We start from the raw sequence: 19,419 nt of genomic DNA, 5'->3' as shown, positions 1-19,419 counted from the left end.
ATAAAATGCTGCTGAGAGGTCAAGTTAAGTGAGATGGGAGAACTGAATAGATAAGCTCTGTGGGTGGGTGAGATGGAGGTCAGTGGTGACCTTGATAATGAGTCTTTAGGAGAGGCTGGAGATGAAAAGGTATATATAACAAGAATAGTCAACTCTGGAATTTGTTTTGCTGCAAACGAGAGCAGAGCCATTGAAAGTAGGCAGAAGGGGGCTCAAGGTTATGGGAGAGATTTCTCTTTTTTTTTACAATAGGTGATTATAATGTAAAGAAATAATAGTGATAGAAACTCATGTGAAGAGATGATTGTAGGAACCCACTGCAGACAAGGACCTTAGTTCTTCCTTGGAGTTGGCAGGCATGGTGGATCACGTGGTAGCCTAGTGAGTTTGATGATGGAAAGATAATGTGTCTCTTCTGATTGCTTTGTTATATTACCTTCAAGGTGAATCCATTAGAAATTAATTTAGATTATAATTGCTTTTAAAAATGAAAATTCTGGGAGCTCCCTCTTGTGGCTCAGTGTGTTAAGGACCCGTCGTTGTTTCTGGGAGGATGTGCGTTCAATCCCTGGCCTCACTCAGTGGGTTACCTATCTGGTGGTGTCATGGCTGTGGCATAGCACATAGCTGCAGCTCTGATCCAACCCCTAACCTGGGAACTTCCATATGCCACAGGTGCAGCCATTAAAAAAAAAAGAAAGAAATAAAATTCTTCTGTGAGAATTAATAAAATCATCAGACATTCTACATTCATACAAATATATTTAATTGACTTGCTTTCCACTAATATCAAGGATCAGTTATATGAAGAAATGCGACCCTAGGGGTTTAAAGACAGCTGCAGAAAGAGCAACATGAGGAAGACATATTCTGAGTTTCAAACAACTGGTTTACAAACAAACTTGAAATACAATCAGTTTGAAAGCTTATGATTGCCTGTAGTAGATAAGAACCAAGAAAAAAACTTGCTAATTTAGTGCAGGCTGGTGAACTGAAAAAATTAATTTAGCTGAAAAAAACATTTAGTTTCTTATTAATTTATCTATGTAAGCTAGTCTGTATAATCAGAATGAAGCTCAAGGCTAAATGTCATAATTCTTGTTTATATGTTCACACAGGCACGACTGCACACTATTTTATTTTATTTTTTGTCTTTTTAGGGCCACACCTGAGCTCAGCATATGGAGGTTCCCAGACTAGGGGTCCAATCGGAGCTGTAGCCACTGGCCTCTGCCAGAAGCACAGCAATGTGGGATATAAGCTGTCTGAAGCTGTCTGCAACCTGCACCACAGCTCATGGCAATGCCAGATCCTCAACCTACTGAACAAGGCCAGGGATCGAACCCTCGTCCTCATGGACGCTGGTTGGGTTTGTTAACCACTGAGCTATGATAGGAGCTCCTGCACACTATTTTAGAGAGTAGGAAAACATGGTATAAGAGGTAGCCTAAAATTTCTGTTAAAATTTTAAATACAGATATTCCATTTTACAGTCTGCTCTAGAAAACCTCTAAGTGGTTTATAGATTCAAAACTACTGGTTTGGTAAACTTTGGATGCTTTTCTCCTGAGTGCCTAGCAAAGAAACTTCCTGGGAACTCAGTTAATGTTTGATAGACAAATAAGCAAATGAAGAATCACGTGAAGAGAAACTAAAAATTAGTCCAAGTTTTTCTGAAATTGTTTGGCTTCAAATGACTTTTGGTCATTTCCTCAAATTGAATATCTCCTCAAAGTACAAATATATGTCACCAATGAGGATATTCAAAGGAATGTGCCTGAGTCTTGAGAGGTAAATCCCAAAGAGGAGTTCCTAACATGTCTTCCCACATCTAGCAAAGTGAAGCAGGAAGCAATTCATTTGTGAGTTAACTCAGATTACCTGTGTTTTATCCTTGAAACAGGTGTTAATCTCCCAAGTCATTACTTTGAAGAGGCTGATCCTTGCTTTGATGTGTATGTTTTGGTGGGCTTGTTAAAAAATATAACATTACTTTTTAAAGTCAAATAGTGTATCAATTTCTCTAGTTCTAGATGTTTAGCAATGACATTCAAGATGCAGATTATTAATGTTCTGACATTTTATGGAGACATATAAAGCTCAGATTTAACACTCAAAGTTATTTTTTCTAATTTTAGAAGTTGAATTTAGGTGTTTCTGTGAAGTAAAGAAATTTATAACTATGTGGACGGAGTTCCAAAACAGAAACACCAACAAATGCTTTGGGAAGAGGCAGCCTTATTGGGTTGCCATGATCAATTCTAAATGTGACTTTTCTGAAGAGAAATACTCATCAACACGTATTTGTTCTGGAGTATTTGCTTAGCAAGGAACTCACTGATTTACAGTCATACTTGATAAAGCCATCTCCACCTCAGGACTTCCATGAAGCTTCTATGAAGTTCCATAAAGAAAAAAAAAAGGATAACAAGAAGGCATATTTTACCCCTATATTCCCACATCTAGCAAAGTGAAGCAGGAAGCAATTCATTTGTGAGTTAACTCAGATTACCTGTGTTTTATCAGTATTTGGCCAGCCTGATTGTACTTATAGATATTAAATAAACAAAAAAATTAAGAAAATATTTCCCAGCATGTCTTTCACACAAATATGATTTAAATGATAATGCACTATAAACTAGATATCTTTCTGGTTAATTTAAGTACACAATCGATTTACAAGGTTTATATAGGAGTTCCTCTGTGACACAGCAGATTAAGGGTCCAGTGTTGTCACTGCAGTGGCTTGGGTAGCTGCTGTGGTGTGGGTTTGATCCCTGGTACATGCCATGGGTTCAGCCAAAGAAACAAACAAATACAAGGTTTATATATTTGCATGACTTACATGAACATGCCCTCTGGGGTCATGCGGCCTGCTTGAATTAAATGGGTTCCAAACAGAAATCCTGCTGCATAGGCAAAATACACAAAGGCATGGCTAAATGCATAACAGATTCCAATGATCTGTGCTTTCTTCAAGGTATTTCTGAAATGCACAAAATATATTAAATAATGGGGCATGAGGTAAATAGCAAGGGCATTTAAATAAATACAGAGTAATAAATATAGAAGACATTATCATTTAGGGGATACACATTTTTTTTCTAAGAATTAAAGAGAAAATGATCTTTTTAACTACTGAGAATTATTACAGAGAAAACAGTAAATATAACGATTTTCTCTATAGCTACATACTCCATTGTTCAGTATAACAAAGTTGCCTCTTTTTATTTTCAAATAAATGGACAAAGTCCATGAAAGGACAGCTAATGAAAGAGTTAAAGGGATTTGGTTTTAAAGTATTTTCTATCCTAATCTTGTACTAAGAGAATAATTAGTGGAAATTAAAGGGTGGTACAAACCACAAGCATGAGTGTAAATAGTACAAAGCTATCTTTCTGATAAAGTAATACAAAGAGTATCACTAAGTAAATGTGATAAGGAGGACTAGTTTAAATTTAAAAGAAGTGATTACATTTGTTGTGGTTATATTTGTTTTAAAATGTGAACTATTTTAGAGATTCAATATAAAGAGCCAAGCAATATTATTTTCTTTCTCAAATATGTTATTTCCTCATTCTTGTTTCAGGGAAATAAGAAAAATATGTACCCTTAGTTACAGTTTGCAGCAGTGTGGGAGGACTTAAAATACATGTTCTAACTGTGCTTGCTCTTGACTCCTTTCCTAGTTTCCTCTTGATGGAGTCATACGGGAAATTAAGATATGCCATTATTAGGAAAGATTCCAGGGTAAATGAATTGGCAAGCAAACCATTGGAGTCCCCTAGGAGTACTGCCATTACAGGAACAAACTATAAATTAATATAGTATGAATCTACAATCACCTGTGCTGAGTCTGCAGAGTCTCCTCATACATTTGCTCAAAGGCTTTTTCTCTTGTTAATGACACTATGGTACGTATATTCTCCACAGCTTCAGTTGCTATCTTATAAAACAATAAAATAGAGAAATAAAATTAGTAGTGTTTAAACTTATCCTGGTTATGAATTATAGTCACTTACAATGGGGACATATTAAGTACATCAAATCAATATATATGTATTTTGCCCATGCTGGCAGCATGCAGAAGTTCCCAGGCCAGGGACTTAATTCACACCACAGCAGTGACCCTAGCTACAGCAGTGTTAACACCTGATCATTAACCCGCTGAGCCATCCAGGAATTCCATCAATACATTTTTCTGATGAGTTTTCTTTTCCTTTTTGTTTTAGTTTAGGACTGCTAGGACAGGGGTTGAATTGGAACTGTAGCCACTGGCCTATGCCAGAACCATAGCCACAACAATGCCAGATCCAAGCCACATCTGGGACCTACGCCACAGCTCATGGCAACATTGGATCCTAAACCACTGAACAGGGCCAGGGATTGAACCCACAACCTCATGGATACTAGTTGGGTTCATTGCCACTGAGCCACAATGGGAACTCCCTCTGATGAGTTTTCTTAGTTTTTTTTATTTCTCCAAAATAAGTCAGGAAAATAACATTTCAGGATAAAGGAAAATATCTTTAGAAAAGATTTAGTCCACCAATGTAAATTTAGCACCCTTTAAGTCTTCACTGAGTTACTATTTAAACTGATTCCACAGACAGAGATCAAACATTAGTGAGCATTATGTCCATATGCAATTATGCAAAGGAGCTATCTTATGAATTACAAGATAATTCAAGAAGACAGCAGAGAGAATCTAATATAAATAATTATTATATTTTCATGGACAGAAATGCAAATAGCAACCAAAGGACTGGGGAACACTGTTGTAAAGTAACACGGAGGAGCCTTTTGAATTCTTTGTAAGATATTGTACAGCTGTTTTTCATATCCATGTCTATGAACTTAAAAAGATATTTAGTTCAAATATAATTAATGCTTCTCTATATATAGTTTTCAAAAAAGAAGGGAGATCAAAAGTGGAGGAGACTTTTGGCTCAAAATAACTTATTGGACATGAGAATACATGTAGACTTGAAAGAGAAACTTTCTGCTTTCTCATTCTCTTTCCAGACTGGCCGTGTGATCTGTAGGATAGGGGAAGACCTACCTAGGACACCCAAGGTTATTTGAAGGAGAACCTGGGTTATGAGAGGGAACTGGATATCTAGACCATAGTCAGGACACCTGGGTTCTGCTCTAAATTCTTATAATTTCAAAATGAACTCAAAGAAACTTTATTCTGTAGTATGCAAGTGAACTGAGTAAGAATGTTGAAACCTTGAGGAAAATAAAAAGAAATAAACAAAAAAAAATCGTTTTTCACAGTGGAGAAAGTACTACTGACAGAACCTTAAAAATACACTTAAAAAGAAAAAACAAAACTGATGTGGTATTTTTTTTTTTTTCTTTTAGGGCCGCACCCACGGCATATGGAAGTTCCCAGGCTAGGGGCTGAATCGTAGCCTATGCCACAGCCACAGAAACATGGGATCTGAGCTATGTCTTCCACCTATACCACAGCTCACATCAACACCAGATTCCTGACCCTCTGAGCAAGGCCACGGATTGAACCTGTATCCTCATGGATACTAGTTGGATTTGTTTTTGCTGCACCACAATGGAAACTCCTGATACGGTCATTTTAAATCTGAAAAACTAAACATTTGATCATTTGTCCAAATACATGCAGTAAAAGAAGGTCCAATATGTTTTACTGGTCTACAGTCTAAGTTTTGGTGTTTGGTAAAGTGATAGATTAAAAAGCTAGTGGGAAAGTACACAGATTGCCTATCTGATTGGAGTTACTAATTGTGCAGTCTTAGGTTACTCTAATAATACAAAAAGGAAAAATCAAAGAGCACATATACAACTAAAGCTCATGACATAAAATTAAGATGAATAAAATATTACTAATAGGGGCCAGATTAATTTGGAAATTGTAGTAATTTGTACACACAGAGGGCTGAACAATTTTGCACTGCCTCTGAGGCAAATACATACTAAGTAATATATGCTCAGCCTTTATTGCTCAAACATTCTAAGGGTCCTTAATCTAGTGCAGGAAATGTGGGAAGATCCAAGGGTCATGAAAACCAGATATCTATGAGTCCTGTGCTTGGTTGGATCCTTATTCATGAATATTCATGCTACTTATAATGTGATACAGTTACTGTGATATAGATCATAATGATATTAAAATGTTTTTCGTATTCAGGAATGTTCACCAATGTGATAAAGATCTTTGAAACTATATCATGAAAGGAGCTGGGGCTGGATGGCCAAGAGAAGACTTGGCATTTATATGATGAAGCTTCCTAAAGGATGTCATGAGAAATAGGCTTTGCACCTCTCCCAAGATGAAAGCCAAGAAGAGAAGGACAGAAGGCTACCAAAAAGACAGAGAGAGAGAGAGAGAGGAGAGAGAACTGCCTGCTATCTAAGGAGTAGGCAGCAGCCTGGGAAAGTAATGCACTGCCTGCCGTTGGAGGAAAGGGTGGATAAAAGATGGACAGACATGGTTATTGTACAAAAGATGCCTACTTTGGGTAAATGGTTATATCAAATGACATCTCTTTCAATTCTTAGAAGTTATGATACTATACTATTAATATTTCCTTAAATCTCCACTACAATGATTATTTTTTATGAATATGATTGATCTTGAGAAACTTAAATATGTCCAAGAATTTTCCAAGTAAATATATCATTCATTTTGATCAGTATAAAAATGGTCATTTTCTCCAAAACTTTGTTTTAGGCACTACCTATATCAGTGCCTTGCCTTGTATTAAGTAACTACTATATTTCCTCTTTATTTTGAAAAATAAAATACCCAGAATTGTTCAAGAAATTTAATTGTTCAATAATCAGTGAATGGAGGAGTTCCTGTCATGGCTCAGTGGTTAATGAATCTGACTAGGAACCATGAAGTTGCGGGTTCGATCCCTGGCCTTGCTCAGTGGGTTGAGGATCCAGCATTGCCATGCTGTGGTGTAGGTCACAAACGCAGCTGGGATCTGGAGTTGCTGTGGCTGTGGTGTAGGCCAGCAGCTACAGCCCTGATTAGACCCCTAGCCTGGGAACCTCCATATGCCGAGGGTGTGGGCCTAGAAAAAAGACAAAAAGACACACACACAAAAAAAATCAGAGAATGGAGAATAACAATATTAACAAATTCACCCACAATTTGGTAACAGTAATAATGGCTGAAGACTGAGTGCTTACCGTCTTCCAGTACTATTGCAAATAATAATAATAATAATAATAATAATAATAATAATAATAATAATAATGATAATGACGATGATGATGATGTAGTTTCCGTAATACTTTTAAAGATCTGAAAGTGAATATACTATTTCATTCCCACTTTGCAGAGGATGAAATGGAAATCCAGAAAGGTTGATATAATTTACTCATATCATACATTTTCTTAGTGATAGAATCTGGATTCTAATTTAGCCAATTTGTCCCCAGAGCTCACGCTCTAAATTATGCACCCTATTGCTCTACAACCTAAACCCCATCCTAAACGTATCTGTATGAATTTCAATACATATATACCACTCTATAGATGCCAAAGAAAGGAATTTAACATAAAGATGGAAGCTCTTACTGATTTTTCTCTTAAAAGTTTTTTGTTTTGTTTTGTTTTGTTTTGTTTTTTTACCTTTCCAGCACGCTCAAGTTCTTGCTTATCCTTGTTGGCAAATCCAGTCATTGCTGCAGTTTCGATCATTCCTGCCAGAGCAAGTACTGGAGCAATACTTAAAATTAAGAGTGTCATCTCCCATCCATATATGAAGGAAATTATAACTGAAAGTCCCATGTTAGTTGCATTTTGTGTTAAGACACCAACTCTTGAACCTGTTGCCTATAATCAGACATATTTTGGAAAAAGTCAGTTAATTTTAAATTTATAAGAATTACTATTATAGTTTCTTACAAAATAAAGTAGGCGATCTTTTTTAGGATTTATACATAAAATTTTACTTTGAGTTTATAATTAGAGATTAAATAATAAATATAGTTTCCTGTTCCAGGAAAAATTAACAGAAAATAACAGACATTTGGCCTTGAAAAGTACTACAAGAATTAAAGGAAAATACAAATTGGTCTCAGTGACCTAGAGGAACAGTGTAGCTCTGGAAAGAATTAAGAACTGAAATCAGAGGAAATTAATTAAATGTCCTTAGATTCTTTAGCAACATGGGCAAATACAGATTTTTTTCTTGGAAATTATGAGCAGAAAGTGATAGTTAAATAATTCTGGAGATAATTATTTATGGAGTATCTACTATGTCTAAGGTACTATGCTAAATGTGGGAAATATAACTTTGATAAGAAAATTTCAGAGGAAGGGCTACCATAAGAAAATAAATGAAAAGAAACTCAGTATGCAACCGCAGAAGTGAAATTGTATATGGCAGGACTTCTGCTTCTGGCTAACATGAAGAGAGGGAATGGATTTGTCTTACTATCAACAAACAAAAAATAGACAATATATATGAACCAATATTTTTCAAGATACTAGATCTAAGGCAACCAAAGGCAGAAATGGGAAACAAGATGACCCTGCTTGCCCCAGCTTACCCCCTGAAAAGTTTCCAGGCTGCAGAGCAGGAAGAGTGAGCTGAGACAGAGCCCAACAGACTCCCTAAGAACAGTAGACAAAGCTAAGAGTCTGGAGAGTCTAAGGAAGCTAGAGTTTGCAGCATATAATGCTGGATAGGAGAGAGATATATAGAAAGAGAAATCCGAGTATCTTCAGAGGGTCCTCCTTGAGTATTCAACTGAACAATGTACATGTGAGGGCTAGGAATAGTACTTGGTCATACCAGTCTGCCTGGATAACTTCATGCTTCACTGAGCACTAGGTTGAATATGTAGAAGGGTCCTGCTTTGGTACTTGGCTCCAGTCCTCCTTAATAAATCTTAAAATCAAGGACACCCCCCCCAATGGATTAAATTGCTTTAATGTATCTTAACTGCATCCCAGAACAAAAGAAGATTATTTATAGAAATACAAAAATATCCAGCACTCCAAAATGTTAAATTCACAATATGTGGCATCTAACCAAAAATTACCAGATATGACAAAACCCGGCAAAATAGGAGCTATGATGAACCTAAAAATCAACCAATTGAAACTGACCCAGAACTGACACAAATATTAGACTTAGCAGACAATGACATAAAAAGTTGTTATCACTGTATAACATTCAAAAAGTTAAGAGATAAGATAAAAAGATTCACATTAAAATTTTACAAATGAAAATTTAAATGTCTGTAAATAAAGTTTTATTGCAACACCACTATGCCCTTTTGTTTACCTGTTGTCTATGGCTGTCTTAGCATTGTAATGATGGAGTCGAGGAGTTGCTAGAGAAATCATTTGTGCCCCTCTTCACTTTATACTGCTACTTAATATGATGGGATTGTAATCTGACAGCATATTGAGTGCTACATGTGTTGCTGTACTGTGACATTTCATCCTAATTTTAAAAAGTATCTTTGCATGTCCATCATCTAAAGATAAGAAAAGGAAGAGAAAAGTGTCCTACTTTTAAGGCATAGTGGACTATGGATCACTTTGTGTTCTAATTAGATGCTACAGTGTTGTGTTTATTATGCCATGACACTATATAGTCCTAAAAAATATGAAACAGGTCAGCATTATCAGACTAAGCACTCATCACAAAATTCCTAATTCACAGCAAAGGAACATTCATAAATTTTAGAAAATTTAAAATGGAATAACACATCTCAGCAGAATTTCTTCATAAAACTAAAAAGTGAAAACAAGACTGAATCTAAAGTAAGCTTCTGAATGGCTCATTTATCTATTAGTTTTGCAAAAAAAGTCTCAAATAGTGACTTAATTAAGTCATATTTGATTGCAGCACTGGAAGAAATGTGTTCAAGGAGCATAAACTTAGGCGATTAGCCTTTTGATGAGAACAGTTGCTCAAAAAGTCGAGAACAAAAACAGCAATACAAACTGTCAATTAAAAACCAAGGTAGCTCATTTTGAGCAGTTTTCTCTAGCTCCTGATGGGCTGACATATGTTATTGACATTGGTCAACTGCCTTTTTTGTTGTTGTTGAGGAGTCAATGCCAGAGTTTGAAGTGATTGAAACATTAGCTGCTATGAATACTCTATGTGGAACAAGCACAGGTGAGAATGTTTTCAAAGAAGTTGAAAAAAAAAAAAAAAAAGCAGGTAAGTACAACCTGAAGTGTAATCTTCTAAGATATGGTGAAATTATTTGTAGAGAAGAAAAAAAAAAAAAGATTAGTTCAACAAATTTACAAAGTTTGTGAAAATGTAAGGTGTTTAAAGCATATTGTTCAGCTTCCCCAGGCAACAGAAATAAAAACAAAAATAAAATTGACAGAACACTGTAAACCAGCTATAATGGAAAAAAATAAAAATCATTATATAAAAAAATAAAAAAAGAGACCTAATCAAACTTACAAGCTTTTACACAGCAAAGGAAACCATAAAAAAAAAAAAGAAAAGAAAAGAGAACCTATGGAATGGGAGAAAATAGCTGCAAATGATGCAACCACAACTGACAAGGTGTTAATCTCCAAAACATACAAACAACTCATACAACTCAACACCAAAAACAAAAACAAAAACAAAAAAACCCAAACAACCCAATCAAAAAATGGGCAGAAGACCTAAACAGATATTTCTCCTAAGAAGACATACAAAGGGCAGTAGGCACATGAAAAAATGCTCAACATCACAACTTATAGAGAAATGCAAATCAAACTACAATGAGGTGCCACCTCATACCTGTCAGAATGCCTACTGTTAATAAGTCTACAAATAACAAATGCTGGAGAGGGTGTGGAGAAAAGGAAACCCTCTTACACTGTTGGTGGGAATGTAAATTCATACAATCATTATGGAAAACAGTTTGGAGGATTCTCAGAAAACTAAATATACAGAACTACCATACGACCCAGAATTTTCACTCCTAAGCATATATCTGGACAAAACTATAATTCAAAAAGATATATGCACCCCTATGTTCATTGCAGTGCTATTCACAATAATCAAGACATGGAAATAACCTAAATTTCCAATGACAGAGTAATGAATAAAGAAGATGTGGTACATGTATACAATGGAATGCTAGTCAGTCATAAAAGGAATTAAATAATGCCATTCTTAGCAACATGGATGAAACTAGACATTCTCATACTAAGGGAAGAAAGTCAGAAAGAGATAGACAAATACCATATGATATCACTTATTTTTGGAATCTAATATATGGCACAAATGAACCTACATACAAAACACAAAGAGACTCACAGACACAGAGAACAGACTTGTGTTGCCAAGGGGGAAGGGGGAGTTCGAATCAGAGCTGCGGCCGCCAGCCTATGCCACAGCTTACCGCAAAGTTGGATCCCCAACCCACTGAGAGAAGCCAAGGATTGAACCTGCATCCTCATGGATACTAGTCGGATTCATTTTTGCTGTGCCACAATGGGAACTCCCAAGAATATCTATTTCACTGGATTCTTAAGAGAGCTAAATGATAATAGGTAGTATGAGGAAAACATTCACACAGAAATGGGAAAAAAGCAAGTTTTGAGGAATGAGGATTCAAATGGAATTATAGGGATTGGTATTTTTGCCAGAAGTAGTGAACCCTGGAATTTCTTAACACAGATGTTGTCACTGGTGCTATGGAAGATTAATGTTATGCTCATCACTTAATTATTAAGTGAAATTCTATCCATCGTTTTCCCCCCACCTATACCAGTAAAATTGAGCTCCTCAGCCCTACTTTAAAATTTAAATACTATCTAATGAAATTTAGCACCTTGTTTTCAAAATTATCAAAAAGAGTTTCAGGAAGATATGAAGATGATGTTCCCTTTTCTCTTGAGCTCTTTATACATCATGAATTTAGTTTTCTAAACCAATATGGAAGCATATGAATATTCACAACTATAACAACTTGTTCTATTATTTGGTAATATAAATCTATCTTGCATACATATATTGAACAAATGGATCTAGCAAAAGTTATAAAAATAATAAGAGTGGCCATGTCCTGTGGAAATAGCTTCCAAAAGAAAATACAGTTTTGAAGAGCTGTTTTAGTTGACAATTTGTTGCTCTGGTAGAATTCAGTAATCAACATTTCAGTATTTCTAAACTCAAAAATGCATCATTGACTTTCCTTTTCTCCCACATGCATGATAAGGAAAAATGAAAGTCTATAACTCTGCTAGAGTTTCTTTTTTTTTTTTTCCCTCTTCTTAAGGCTGCACCTGTGGTCCCCGGGCTAAGGGTCAGGGCCGCAGCTGTTGGCCTACATTACAGCCACAGCAATGTCAGATCTGAGGTGTGTCTGCAAACTACACCACAGCTCACGGCAGTACTGGATCCTTAACCCACTGAGCAAGACCAGGGATCAAATCTGCATCATCATGGAAACTAGTCAGATTTGTTTCCACTGAACCACAATGGGAACTCCCTCTGCTAGAGTTTTTATTTTAACAAAGAGATCAAAAACTTTAACTCACTTAAAAGTGGGAAATCTTGTTTTGCACTTCTTTTCTCAACCATAGTTGATATACTACTTGTATTATAAAGGTTAATTTCATAAAAATATTTGGAAGAAAACCAATAAATTACTCTTTACTTCTTCCATACTACTCTACTCCCATTTACCTAAGTATCACTTTAACATACACTATGCTGGTTATTCTGTCATTAATTTTGAATGTGATGCACAGACATGCATTTTACAAACACATAATGTGACCAGTCATGATCACACATCTCTTTAACTTGATCTGTACACCATCACAGAATCATTTCCAGACATACACATGAATTTAACTTGCTAGACATTATGTTAAATAACACAATATATTATTTTCTGAGAGAAGGAAAAACTAAACTTTCCTATATTATTAACACTTCTAAGTAATGCGTGTATTTGCATTTTCATTACTTTTTTGGGTCTTACTATTTAATTCTGAGCTTTTTCCCTAACTCATTCTTGGTATTTTTGGTCCTCTGGTTATTCAAGTATATGTCCTAAATCTCCTTTATTTATTTATTTTTATTTTTTTCCCACTGTACAGCAAGGGGATCAAGTTATCCTTACATGTATACATTTTTTCCCCCCACCCTTTGTTCTGTTGCAACATGAGTATCTAGACATAGTTCTCAATGCTACTCAGCAGGATCTCCTTGTAAATCTATTCTAAGTTGTGCCTGATAACCCCAAGCTCCCGATCCCTCCCACTCCCTCCCTCTCCCATCAGGCAGCCACAAGTCTATTTTCCAAGGCCATGATTTTCTTTTCTGAGGAGATGTTCATTTGTACTGGATATCAGATTCCAGTTATAAGTGATATCATATGGTATTTGTCTTTGTCTTTCTGGCTCATTTCACTCAGGATGAGATTCTCTAGTTCCATCCATGTTGCTGCAAATGGCATTATGTCATTCTTTTTTATGGCTGAGTAGTATTCCATTGTGTATATATACCACCTCTTCCAAATCCAATCATCTGCTGATGGACATTTGGGTTGTTTCCATGTCCTGGCTATTGTGAATAGTGCTGCAATGAACACGCGGGTGCATGTGTCTCTTTTCAGTAGAGTTTTGTCCGGATAGATGCCCAAGAGTGGGATTGCGGGGTCATATGGAAGTTCTATGTGTAGATTTCTAAGGTATCTCCAAACTGTTCTCCACAGTGGCTGTACCAGTTTACATTCCCAACAGTGCAGGAGGGTTCCCTTTTCTCCACACCCCCTCCAGCACTTGTTATTTGTGGACTTATTAGTGAGGGCCATTCTGACTGGTGTGAGGTGGTATCTCATGGTAGTTTTGATTTGCATTTCTCTCATAATCAGGGATGTTGAGCATTTCCATGTGTTTGCTGGCCATCTGCATAGCTTCCTTGGAGAACAGTCTATTCAGGTCTTTTGCCCATTTTTCCATTGCATTGTTGGCTTTTTTGCTGTTGAGTTGTATATATATTCTAGAGATTACGCCCTTGTCAGTTGCATCATTTGAAACTATTTTCTCCCATTTTTTAAGTTGTCTTTTTGTTTTCTTTTTGGTTTCCTTTGCTGTGCAAAAGCTTTTCAGTTTGATGAGGTCCCATGGGTTTATTTTTGCTCTAATTTCTATTGCTTTGGGAGACTGACCTGAGAAAATATTCATGATGTTGATGTCAGAGAGTGTTTTGCCTATGTTCTCTTCTAGGAGTTTGATGGTGTCCTGTCGTACATTTAAGTCTTTCAGCCATTTGGAGTTTATTTTTGTGCATGGTGTGAGGGTGTGTTCTAGTTTCATTACTTTGCATGCAGCTGTCCAGGTTTCCCAGCAATGCTTGCTGAATAGACTTTCTTTTTCCCATTTTATGTTCTTGCCTCCCTTGTCAAAGATTAGTTGACCATAGGTGTCAGGGTTTATTTTTGGGTTCTCTATTCTGTTCCATTGGTCTGTCTGTCTGTTTTGGTACCAGTACCACACTGTTTTGATGACTGTGGCTTTGTAATATTTTTTGAAGTCTGGGAGAGTTATGCCTCCTGCTTGGTTTTTGTTTCTCAGGATTGCTTTGGCGATTCTGGGTCTTTTATTGTTCCATATAAATGTTTGGATTGTTTGTTCTAGTTCTGTGAAAAATGTCATGGGTAATTTGATACGGATTGCATTGATTCTGTAGACTGCTTTGGGTGGTATGGCCATTTTTACAATACTGATTTTTCCAATCCAGGAACATGGAATATCTTTCCATTTCTTTCCATCTTCTTTGATTTCTTTGATTATAGTTTTATAGTTCTCAGCATATAGGTCCTTTACCTCCTTGGTCAGGTGTATTCTGAGGTATTTGATTTTGTGAGGTGCAATTTTAAAAAGGTATTGTATTTTTGTATTCCTTTTCTAATATTTCATTGCTGGTATACAGAAATGTGACTGACTTCTGAATGTTAATCTTATATCCTGCTACTTTGCTGAATTTGTTGATCAGTTCAAGTAGTTTTTGGGGTTGAGTCCTTAGGGTTTTCTATGTATAGTATCACGTTGTCTGCGTACAGTGACAGTTTTATCTCTTCTCTTCCTATATGCATGCCTTTTATTTCTTTTGTTTGTCTAATTGCTGTGGCTAGGACTTCCAAAACTATGTTGAAGAGCAGTGGTGAGAGTGGGCATCCCTGTCTTGTTCCAGATTTGAGTGAGAAGGCTTTCAGTTTTTCCCCATTGAGTATTATATTTGCTGTGGGTTTGTCATAAATGGCTTTGATTATGTTCAGGAATGTTCCCTCTATACCCACTTTGGCGAGGGTCTTGATCATGAATGGATGTTGGACTTTGTCAAATGCTTTTTCTGCATCTATTGAGAGGATCATATGGTTTTTGACTTTTCTTTTGCTAATGTGGTGTATGACGTTGATTGATTTGCGTATGTTGAAGCATCCTTGTGAACCTGGGATGAACCCTACCTGGTCATGGTGTATGATTTTTTTTGATATGTTGTTGGATTCGGTTGGCTAAGATTTTGTTGAGAATTTTTGCATCTATATTCATCAAAGATATTGGCCGATAGTTTTCTTTTTTGGTGGTATCTCTGTCTTGGAATTAGGGTGATGGTGGCATCATAGAATATCTTTGGGAGTATTCCTTCTTCTTCAACCTTTTGAAAGAGTTTAAGGAGGATGGGCACCACTTCCTCTTTATATGTTTGGTAGAATTCTCCTGTGAAGCCATCTGGTCCTGGACTTTTATTTTTAGGGAATGTTTTATGCCATCTTCAATTTCATTTCTAGTGATCGGTCTGTTCGGTTGGTCTGTTTCTTCTTGATTCAGTTTTGGCAGGCTGTAAGATTCTAGAAAATTGTCCATTTCTTCAAAATTTTCAATCCTTTATTTTTGGTTAAAAATGTCCAGAACTAAAAGACTTCCTTATGCCTTTCATTGAGAGTTCCTTGTTAGCTCTGAGACTTACTGAATTTCCTTAATGATGTGGGTCATCTCAGCACAGCTCACATATATGCACAGACACATGTGTGTAAGTGCATGCATGCATACCACATACACACATCATTAAAAATAAAAGCAATATACATACTCCTTGAATTTGTGCTATATCTATGGCTAATATTGTTGTCAAAGCTCCTGTGCTGTTTTCCTTCTCATCGAACCAGGAAATATCCTAGAGAAAAAAGAGAAATAACATATGGTTATCAAAAAATATTCTTCTCTGACTTGTGATTTTGCTGTATTAACTCAGAAGGCATTTACCTGCCTCCTTACTCATAGGCACTTAATTCTTATAAAAACTATGGATTGAATACATTTTGTTTCTTATTTCATAAAGATCTATATTTAGATACAAACTGAAGAACTTAAGCCCAACAGCTGGGACTCATTACTATGCCACAATATTGTGTAATAATCAATGTTTAAGACGGCTTTGAACCGCTGAGTGATTTCATAATTTTACTCCACAAGTAATCTGTGGAGAGCAGACTCTATTTATAAAGGTAATGCACAACACTATTTAGAAATATTTTCAAACCTTTCTGTCTAAACTGATAAATGATTTAAAAAAAGTCTGTCTCCTTCTCTTCGGGATCCAGATAGGCAACATTTTCCCTGACACTTCATATTCTCCCCTAGATCTTATAAGCACTGGGCACTGTGAGAAGCTCGAGAGGCAGAAATGTTGCTGTAAAACCCCTGAAGCCAAAAAGCATGCAATGTGGAGAAGGAGATAGGTCAAAAATACAAGCAATAAAAGCATAATTTTATAACCAATTTCATTTTCAACAGTAAACAGAGATAGCACTTCTTAGCACTTCTCAACCTGAGGAATGATGATTTCCTTGTATTAGCTGTTGAATGTTTCCTCCCATGCTCTCAAACCACTTATATCTCTTATGAATTAAAACTATGTGAAGACTGTCTTTGAAAAATAGGACTTATTTTTAGTGAGTGAAGAGCAAAAGACTGTTGGCTTACTACAACCCAGCCAGAGCCCTGATGCCCAGGTTACATTTCTGCCAACTAACAAAACAAAAGCAAAACAGAAGAAGGCTGTGCATTTATCATGCTGTCCTGTGAAAAGAAAGCTCTCATGGAGGAATACGGTAGGCTCCGGGGGAGTACAGCCGTGGCATGACAGCACTATTCTGTAAACTCCTGGATTGGGAAGATATCCCAAATTGTTTATGGTTCTATATGGCCAAAGGGCATCTTACAGAGATCATGATCTGCACTATTCAGTAGCTTTGAGAACACAACCCTAGTCAGGAGCCTAACATATTGTGAAGACATAACCTGTTTTTCACTGTATACTCAAAATATATTATACATTGCCTAATTATTTCTATATTTCCATATGTGATGAATACACAAAGAATTTTTAGATACAATATAAAGTAAAAATAATAGAAAAATAATTTATTATTTAGTATTATATTCCTGATTCTACAGTAACTGGCTAAAACACACAAGGCAAAGAATGTGTATGTGACTAGTTTTAGTCATTATCTGAGGTTCAATGCAAGATATCCAAAATTGCTGTTCAACAAGTCAGCAATTACACAGACTAGGTACTGTTTTCCAGCATGGGCATTATATGCTAACACTTAAGAGTTCCTGAAATACAGTTGGTATTGAGTAAAACTTAGCTTGCTTCTTCTCATCCTAATGCTAAAATGATTATAACTAAGGTTATCAGGTTTTCTGATACTAGTAAATCCATTTTTTTCCTGCCAATAATTCTCTAGAAATAAAAAATTACAGTAGCACTACTTTAAGTGCTTGGTATATCTTTTCTCATTTAATCATCACAGCAACTCTATGAGGTAGATACTATGATCAATGATTTATAAATGAGGAAACCAAGGTACTGAAAGATTAAGTAACTTGCCCAAGGCCACACAGCTGGCAGTACTGAAGTCAGGATTAGAACCTAGGCAACCAGATGCTGGAGTTTTGTTCTGTTTTTTCTTTTTCTTGTTTGGCTGCCCCGTGGCACATGGAGTTCTCTAAGCCTAAGTTGCAGCTGTAGCATTGCTGGATTCCCTAACTCACTGTTCTGGGCCAAGGATTGGAACCTGGGTCCCAGTGCTCCCATTGTGCCACATCAGAAACTCTAGTTTGCCAGAGTTTTTAATCAACTATTCTGTTCTGCCTCCAATCTAACTGAAGCACTACAGTTGAGTTTCACTATATAGTTCTCCTACCTTAGGACTTGTTAACCTCAAATACTTTTGGAAGTAGCTTTTTGAGATTTCTCAGTGATCACCACTAATACCATCATCTTATGATTTTAGAAATAGCCTTCCCCTCAGAAGCCCTAGTCAGTCCAATTTAGAGAGAAATAAGCAAATATAAACTTTACATCTTACAAAAAACCTAACAGATCTATAGGTCAATATTTGTCATTAAGAAATATAAATTTAGCTTTGGAACACAGTAAGCAATGGATTATTTACAGCCTCTGAAGTCAGCAACAGTTAGAACATTCTTTTCAACTGGAAGGATCTCAAGTAATCAAATAAAATATAGATTTTATACCTACAAAAAGACCACACCTGATTCCATAAATACCTCTACCTCAAATGAGATTTCAAAATGGTTATAAAAAGCACTACAAGTCTCAGCATGCTTTCTAATTTCTAAGTCTTAAAAAATGTTATCTAAGGAAGAAAACAGGTAATAAGAGGAGAAAATATACAGTAGGAACTTCCCTTATTATAGACAAAAGTGAAATTGGTAAGACATTTATGAAGAAAATGCTAAATACATTACTGTTCTTTTCTTCCAATTTAGAAAGGAAAAGAAGCAAAAAGAAAGCTGAAGAATAAAGAGGTAAAACAGATGGTAAACTGAAAGGGCCTGAGTTGAAATTATGGGAAGATTTAATAACATCTGCTGAATAACATAGAGTTTCTGTCTGTGTGTATTTGCATGTGTTTTGAAGAATCAGAATTTACAGATTGGTGTATTCTTATGGGCAGAAGCTATTTTGTCCACAAATGTTACTGTCGTGGTATTCACATGGCTAAAGATAGAGGTTCAGATTAACATGTCCAGTATCAGCCATTGGGATACTGGATTAACAACATCCACTGGTGGAGTTCCCATCTTGGCATAGCAGAAACAAATCCGACTAGGAACCATCAGGTTGCAGGTTCCATCGCTGGCCTTGCTCAGCAGGTTAAGGATCCAGCGTTGCTGTGAGCCGTGGTGTAGGTTGCAGATACAGCTTGGATCTGGTGGTGCTGTGGCTGTGGCGTAGGTCGGCAGCTGTAGCTCCAATTGGACCCCTAGCTTGGGATCATCCATATGCCATGGGTGCAGCCCTAAAGAGCAAAAACAAACAAAAGAACAAAAACAAAAAACAATGTCCATTGATTAAACTGGCCTGTGGCCTTGAGATTCCTTCAACAAAAGCATCATAAGAA

At 36.3% G+C, this 19,419-nt stretch overlaps 1 protein-coding gene across 10 annotated transcripts in view; it reads right to left on the bottom strand.

The window, feature by feature from the left end:
• The window catches only part of ABCB5 (ATP binding cassette subfamily B member 5), a 131,094-nt gene that overhangs the window by 32,792 nt on the left and 78,883 nt on the right, over window positions 1-19,419 (bottom strand). For all 10 annotated transcript variants that reach the window (XM_021063420.1, XM_021063426.1, XM_021063425.1 and 7 more), the window contains 4 exons: window positions 16,074-16,157; window positions 7,625-7,828; window positions 3,846-3,946; window positions 2,846-2,986 (listed from right to left, as the gene is read on the bottom strand). In XM_021063420.1, the coding sequence (XP_020919079.1) occupies window positions 2,846-2,986; window positions 3,846-3,946; window positions 7,625-7,828; window positions 16,074-16,157 (530 nt within the window). The remainder of the gene's footprint in view (window positions 1-2,845; window positions 2,987-3,845; window positions 3,947-7,624; window positions 7,829-16,073; window positions 16,158-19,419) is intronic.

Source organism: Sus scrofa, chromosome 9 (genome assembly GCF_000003025.6).
Source record: "Sus scrofa isolate TJ Tabasco breed Duroc chromosome 9, Sscrofa11.1, whole genome shotgun sequence".
NCBI lineage: Eukaryota > Metazoa > Chordata > Mammalia > Artiodactyla > Suidae > Sus > Sus scrofa.
Note: the sequence above shows the minus strand (reverse complement) of the source record. Positions and strands in the feature narration are given on the sequence as shown.